The sequence below is a fragment of the Gekko japonicus genome, unplaced genomic scaffold, assembly GCF_001447785.1.
Source record: "Gekko japonicus isolate JY-2015 unplaced genomic scaffold, Gekko_japonicus_V1.1 scaffold1855, whole genome shotgun sequence".
Taxonomy (NCBI): domain Eukaryota; kingdom Metazoa; phylum Chordata; class Lepidosauria; order Squamata; family Gekkonidae; genus Gekko; species Gekko japonicus.
The window spans coordinates 251,851-259,568 of record NW_015176508.1 but is presented as its reverse complement, the minus strand read 5'-3'; the positions used below and the strand labels follow the sequence as shown (position 1 = coordinate 259,568).

The 7,718-nt window shown below is 49.8% G+C and overlaps 1 protein-coding gene across 1 annotated transcript in view; it reads left to right on the top strand.

The window, feature by feature from the left end:
- Positions 1–2,128: 2,128 nt before the first annotated feature.
- LOC107123975 (chromosome unknown open reading frame, human C11orf85) overlaps positions 2,129–7,718 on the top strand; it is a 22,669-nt gene continuing 17,079 nt past the window's right edge. The window contains 1 exon segment of the mRNA XM_015427343.1: positions 2,129–2,138. Coding sequence (XP_015282829.1) covers positions 2,129–2,138 — 10 coding nt within the window.

Sequence of the window (7,718 nt, the reverse complement as noted above, 5' to 3'; positions counted from 1 at the left end):
TACATGTGACACTCAATGCAAAACACTGGATAGCACCCAACCCCCGGCTGGCATTCTGGCTTCATAATTGCTTTTAAAATAATAATTATATATAATCCTCCTTTTAAAACCCTTTGTATTTATGTGGTTTTTCTTGTAGAAGTCTACTTCCCTTACTTTGAACCCAAGGAGATTAGGGCCCTGGCTTTCTGGCTCTTCCTGGGCTTCTAACAGAGTCCATAGTCTAAGAGTCCCTCGTGGCAGAGGCTCATGCCTCTGGCGAGGTGCTGCCTTAAATAGAAGCCTCCCCCACCAGAGGGCATGGCCAGCAGCTATTCAAATTCACCCAGGCAATCAATTACAGACAAACAATTACCCTTTCTCACCCTATCTCAAGCAGCCAGGACTCTGCAACAAGTCACAACTCTCCCACATACTCCCAAACACAATCCCCCCCACAGTACCCTCAGCTAAACCACCTCAGCTGAAAGCAAATAAAAAACACTCACCCCTCTAGCAGCTTTATCTCCTGGTGCTTCTCAGAGCTCAGCTGGGTCAGCTCCACATATACCAGGATAGAGGACTGAATAGGGTTGCCAACCTCCAGGTGGTGGCTGGAGATCTCCTGGTATCTCCAGGTGACAGAGATCAGTTCACCTGGAGAAAATGGCTGCTTTGGAGGGTGGACTCTATGGCATTGAAGTCCCTTCCCTTCCCAAACCCCAGGCTCCACTCCCCCAAATCTCCAGGAATTTCCCAACCTGGAGCTGGCAACCCTAGGAGAGAGAGAGAGAATAAAGCCAACAGTGTGGTGGCGACTACTGCCAAAACAACATCATTTTAATCCACACAGCCATCTGAATCAGAAACTCTGCTTGGCAAGAGCCCACCCAGCCACACCCACTTCCTAAAAACACTTGAGGGGCGCCAGGGAAGGTGGTGGCAGGTGCCACAGGGACCTCTGGATTAGGGCATCTGGAAGACTCGGGTTCAAATCCTCCCTTCCTTGGAAGTTTTCAGGGTAACCTTAGGCTAGGCCCTCTCAGCCTCACCCATCTCACAGGGTGATTGTTGTGATGACAAAATGGAGGCGGAGAGGGCACTGTTGCACAATACTTTGGGTCCCCATTAGGGAGAAATGTAGGGTATAAATATCTAAAATAAACAAACATCATCTTCGTGGAGCCATTTTAGGCAAGAAAAACGGCTGTGGCTCCCCCTTTGGTTGTGTTCCTCGTCAGAACTTGTCCCCATGCAGCTAAGGGGGGAAATGATCGGAACTCTATTCGGGGAACACCTGACATCTTGCGTAGCTGAGCTCTTCCTGTTCTGTATGAGATCAGCCGAAAAGGAATGCAAGTTTTGGAGCACAATTTTGCTTTTGATTAAATTCTCTGTCTATGGATTGTCAGCTCCTCTGCTCCATAGGCTTGAAGGATACAATGGTAGACTGGGACTAGGAGTAGAAAAGGCAGTGGAATATAGATGAATTTGCTCTCTCAGTAATGTTTTGTGATAGGGGTGTCCAGCTGCAGTTGCACAAGGATAATGATCATCCTTTGACTAATTGTACCCATCCTTGGCCAGTAATGGCTTTCTGGAGTTTATATAATATAACAAGGTGTCACGGCTCAGGTGGGGTGTTACCTGACGCTGCCACCACTGCGGATTTAGGTTCCCTTGAGAAGGCCCAGAGCACCCTCCCAAGACCTTCAGACCTCCCTTTAGGCCGAATAACAGGCGTGAGGACCAGGCAGAGTGAAACAAGGAAAAGGTTTATTTTATAGGAGGTCAAACAACAAGATGCAGAATAATAACAGTAAGTGGGTGAAAAGAAATCAAGTGCCCTAACGCATCTAAATATATACTGTCCCTGGCTCACTATCTCAAGTGGCCTTACTCTACTCACCCTTCCCCCAGGATGAGGGTTTTTCCCCAGCAGCAGCCTTCCTTCTGGCTCTGCCCTCTGGAAGAAAGAACAGCTCTTCCTGCTGCTCCAGAACGTTTATTCCCAAGCCCTCCTCTTTCCTATTGGTCCATTTTGGCTCCAAAACCTCCCAGGGGCTTCTGGGAGTTGTAGGCCCAGCCTCACCTACTGCTAAGCCAGGCTCTCTGGGCCTAGTAGGCCTCTGGTAGCACAGCCCAGATCATGACACAAGGTGAGTCCTTTGTTGCTAGGCTGTTTGTCCCTCTTCTCAGGTTTATGGCTTCCCTCCTGTTTATGTGTCACATGCCCCTCCTCCAGTGTTCCCCTCTCGTTGCCCTTTTGAAAAGCGGATGATGCAGCTATGCTGCCCACCCCTGGAGTTGTACAAGTTCTCAGGCCTCTCCTGAGGGCAGGTTGTTCAAAGGGCTGGAAAATAAAGAATTTCCTGGAGGTGGGAAACATTTGCTAAGGTCTGGCCTATACGTCTGTTGATAGCCCAGGTATCCACCCTGTGGACTTTGTAATGACAGCTCACCTGTCAGCCACAAGGTGACAGAGTACGGCACTTGGACAGCAGCATGCAATATGAAATAAAGGCCCCGTTCACACGGAGCAGTTGCCGCGCTAAAGATACGGATGATAGGCGGATTTTCCGGGCGCGATCACACCGCAACATCTGGGAAGCGTAGTGCTCCCGTGGCTAACCCGTGGCTTTCCGCTGAAGATGCGGAGTAAAAAACTAGTACTTACGAGGTACTGGTTTCCGGAAACTGTGGGGCAAGGGCGGGCGTCTGATCGCATTTCCGGTGGAATTACGTGGCATCCGGCGCCCGCCGATGTTCTGTTGCAAACAAGGGTTGTTTTCCCCCCCGTCTCCGCAGGATGCGCAAAAGCGCCCAACCGTGCATGCGCACAAACTTTGGTAAAAAAAACCCATTTGCCATGGAAGCGGTGCCTAGCGATTGCTGGTGTGATCGCGCTGCGCCGCTTCTTTGCCGCGCTGCAGGATAGCCGTCTGATCGGCACCTCATCCCCTAACCACGGGACCTCGACAGGATGTGTGATTGGGCGGCCGCGCATTATTTTGGTCTGGGGCAAACAGCCACGCTTCCCCCCCGCATTTTCCAGCCCGTGTGACCAGGACCAAAGTCTAAAGTATCTTCAATTATTCATTTATTTTGTGATGTAAATCAAAATGAGACTGAAAAAGAAAAGTTGGCTGCTAATTTAAAACACAGCAGTAGAAAAAACCAACCAAAGCATAATTGACAGGGCTATTCTGAGGAAGCTTAATGTCAGACAGGACAGAGTGTTTTATGTGTACCTGCCTTGGCTCCTTGCCCAGTTCGTGAAAGACCTAGATAGGAATCTGAAGGAGTCAAAATGCAGTTTTGATCTGGGTAGCTACTAAAGACTGACCACAGCAATCTAAATCCGTGTAGGAGAGAAATGCATGGGATCTGTACACTGAGTTATAATCCTCTGTGTTAAACACAAAGGAATATCCAGTGCTGTTATTGCCACATCTAGTCTGTTCTAACACAGTAATCCTGGGCAGAGTTACTTGAGTAAGCCTGTTGAAATCAATGGGTTTAGACTGCAAGTAACTCAGCATAGCATTCTACTATTAGCCAGCGTAAAAAGGTAAAGGTTCCCTTGCTCGAAAGCCAGTCGAATCCGACTCTAGGGTTGCGGTGCTCATCTCCGTTTCCAAGCCGAAGAGCCAGCGCTGTCTGAAGACATTTCCGTGGTCATGTGGCCGGCATGACTAAACACCAAGGCGCACGGAACGCTGTTACCTTCCCACCAAAGTGGTACCTATTTATCTACTTGCAATTTCTTGCTTTCGAACTGCTAGGTTGGCAGGAACTGGGGCCAGAGACGGGAGCTCACTCCATCATGCGGCACACTTGGGTCTCGAACTGCTGAACTACAGACCTTCCGCAGCCTGCAGTTCAGCGTCTTCACCACTTGAGCCTAGCAACTACTGTATCTAAGGCAGAACCTTAAAAACTACTTTCAAAAGCCTGTAATCCAAAGACGTACCTGAGGTTTTCCTCACACCCTAGTGGTATTTTTGACTGGGACCAGTTATGCTCCATGCCCTTTCACAAACTGCTCCTAGCCTTGTTATGTGGCACGAAAGGCTGACAGTGCGCGGGGAAGGCAGGCAGAAACTCCAAAGAACTATTTCTACCATGGGGGGGGGAGAAAAGGAGTGAATCCTGAGCAATATTAACATTAACAACCTCCCTTTCTCCCCAGTGGGGACAAAAGGAGGCTTACCTAATTTACGTCTCCTCCATGTTATTCTCACAACAACCTTGTGAGGTAGGTTAGGCTGAGAAGGTGAGGGGGGATTCAGTCCAGGATATCCCAGGTCCTACTCTGACACTTTAAACACGACACCATCCTGACTCAATGCATTTTTCTTTCATCATCTCTTCCACGTTTTTAATTTTCTCAGTTCAGGTTTGTCTTAGTTCAGGTTCGTCTCTCACAGACTGAATAAGTACCAGCCACCTGTTTCTCCTTGCTCGTCACTCGTTAGGAGTATGTGGGCGTCATTCCTCATGACCCCCAAACGAAAAAATGCTTAAGACACACCTAGCAGAAATACCTTTCATAGCTAGCACAGGTATTCTGGCACCAGTTCAAATTCTGTGGCAGGCGGTGGGATAACCAGTTGTACTGAGGTAAGGGTGAGGAATCTTGGCTAGAGAGCAAAAAAGAATAGTTTGCTACACTTTAAAACCAGCCGGCCAGGAGAGATATGTTGCAGCACTGGAGAGCAAAGCACTTATTCTTTAATGAAAAAAATACAAAACAAAATAAGATTTATTGCGATGGTGAGGGCATCGCTGAGAATTTTATGTGCGTGGATTTCACAGGGCCCAGAGTTAGGTTTGGGGTTTTTTTGCTAGCTTGGTGGGGGATTTCTCTGCAACTCACTAGCTCAGTTAAGACGAAAATATCCAAGCCAAACAGTCCCCCCACCACCACCATTAAATGCAATTCCCATTCTGCAGGTTGTGTTCAAAATAGACCTTGGGATCATTATGCTTTGTCTGTAACAGTATGAAAATTCTCGTCAGTATTTTCAACGGGCCTCATGTTTGGAGACTTACAGTCAATGCAGCCAGGAACACAACTTCATAAATGCCTGCTTCTCTCTTCATGTCATTATGCTATCATTTGTTAGTAAGAGCGGAACTGAGGGGCCACAACAGTCAGGCGCAGACTTAGCAGCATTTCAGAGATTCCCCTACGAATCATCTGTTCCATCTACATTCCCGCCAGAGGAAAGCAGGATCAAAATAATGCAAGCAAATGGATAACTGGGCGGCAGTGTGGTGCTGTGGTTAGAGTTTTGGACTAGAGTCTGGGAGGCCCAAACCGGAATCCCTCAGCTTTGCTATGGAAACCCCCTGGGTGGCCTTGGGCTAGTCACACCCTCTCTCAGCCTGGCCTACTTCACAGGGTTGGTGTGAGGATAGAATGGAAGAGAGGAGAATGATGTAAGCTGCTTTATGTCTGAATTTGGGGAGAAAAGCAGGGTATATATGAATACATCAATGAACTGCTGATATTTCCAAACAGGCAAACTTCTAGGGCCGCCAGCCCCCCCCCCCGGCCACTGGTGGGGGATGGGGTCGTAGGCAGTGTTCCCTCTCAGCTGAGTGAGTGTGAGCTAGCTCACAGGTTTTTAGCCTCCGGCTCACACATTTTTGTGTTTGCTCAGGAAGGAGGGCTCCAGAGCAAACTAATTTATGCATTAGTCATATCGCCCGCTCACAACTTTAATGCCACTGGCTCACAAAGTAGCATTTTTGTTCACAAGGCTCTGCAGCTTAGAGGGAACATTGAACTCGTAGGGTTGCCAGATTCAGGCTGGGAAATTCCAGGAGATTTTGGGGTGGGGCCTGGGGAGGACAGAGACCTCAGTGGGGGCTATAATGCCATACAGAGCCCACCCTCCTCCAAAGCACCCATTTTCTCCAGGGGAACTGATCTCCAGAGTCTGGGAATGAGCTGCCATCCTGGGGGGTCCCCAGGTCCCACCCCTTGGAGGCTGGCATCATCCACTCCAATTTTGTTTGGGACCCCAATGCCATTGCTTCACAATAACAGTTTACTTTTTTAAAATTTATTTTTTTAAACAAAGAGAATAAGTAGCACACCCACTGATGATTAATTTCAATTAAGGGGGGGTGATCTCTCTAAATTGTGTCTCCAGTCCCCTCCTATCCTGAGAACGGTTTCATGATACTTATTTTAAGCTGCAAAATGTCCCAAGGCGTTTTTATGATCCCGCTGGGTTTTTATTACTGTATTGGGGTTGTTGTTTTTTAGGCAGCCCCTCCCCCCCCGGGCTGCTTGATGCTTTGTATTCTGTCGTCCCCCCCAAGACACCCCTGGCAGGCGGCTGCTCCGGGTAAGCAGTGGGCACATGTCTGAAATCGGCATCTCTTCTGTGGTAGGCATAAGAAGACCATAAGAACATAAGAGAGACGCCGTGCTGGATCAGGCCCGCGGCCCACCCAGTGTCCAACACTCTGTCACATGGTGGCCAGAAACACCAGGGGCCACCGGGAGGTCCAGCAGTGGGGCCTCATTATGCTTGGAAATACTTGACTCATCATAGCCAATGCTCCCTCTCAGCTGTGGAGTCTTGTGCGCAGAGATTCTACTTTGTGAGCCGCTGGCATTGCAGTTGTGAGCGAGCGATTTGGCTGCTGCATAAATTAGTTTGCTCTGGAGCCCCATCCTTCCTGAGCCGAGACCAGAATGTGTGAGCCGGAGGCTAAGAAGCTAGCTCACACAATCTCAGCTGAGAGGGAACATTGCGAGTCATGGCCAGTGTCCCCTCTAAGCCGAGTTAGTGTGAGCCAGCTCACAGTTTTCTAGCCTCCAGCTCATGCATTTTTGTCTCGGCTCAGGAGGAAGGGCTCCAGAGCCAACCGACTGACAGCTCGCTCACAACTTTCATGCCGGTAGCTCACAAAGCAGAATTTTTGCTCACGAGACTCCACGGCTTAGAGGGAGCATAGCCGAATGGTCAAAAGCAGTGTTCCCTCTAAGCCGAGTGAGTGTGAGCCAGCTCCCAGTTTTTTAGCCTCCGGCTCACACGTTTTTTGCCTTGGCTCAGGGAGGAGGGGGCTCCAGAAAAGCAAACTCATTGACGCAGCAGCCCAATCGCTGGCTCGCCCCTGTAATGCCAGCAGCTCACTAAGTAGGATTTTTGCTCACAGGACTCCACCAGTGTTCCCTCTAAGCCGAGTGAGTGTGAGCTAGCTCCCAGTTTTTTAGCCTCCGGCTCACACATTTGTTGCCTTAGCTCAGGGAGGAGGGGGCTCCAGAAAAGCAAACTCATGTATGTAGCAGCCCAATCGCTGGCTCGCCCCTGTAATGCCAGCAGCTCACTAAGTAGAATTTTTGCTCACAGGACTCCACCAGTGTTCCCTGTAAGCTGAGTTCGTGTGAGCCAGCTCACAGTATTTTTAGCCTCCGGCTCACAGATTTTTATCTTGGCTCAGGAAGGAGGGCTCCAGAACGCACTAATTGATGCAGCAGCCAAATCTCCTGCTCACAACTTTAATGCCAGGAGCTCACCAAGTAGAATTTTTGCTCACAGGACTCCGCAGCTTAGAGGGAGCCTTGGTCCAAAGCGCGACAGGCGCCGCCCCCCCTCCTTCCCTCCCTCCCTCCCTCCTGCTCCTGAGACCGGGGCAGTCCCCGCGGGGCGCCGGCAGGGGGCGCCGCACGCCGTCACCCCCGCGGAGTCGGCCGAGCCGAGCCGGGCCGAGCCGAG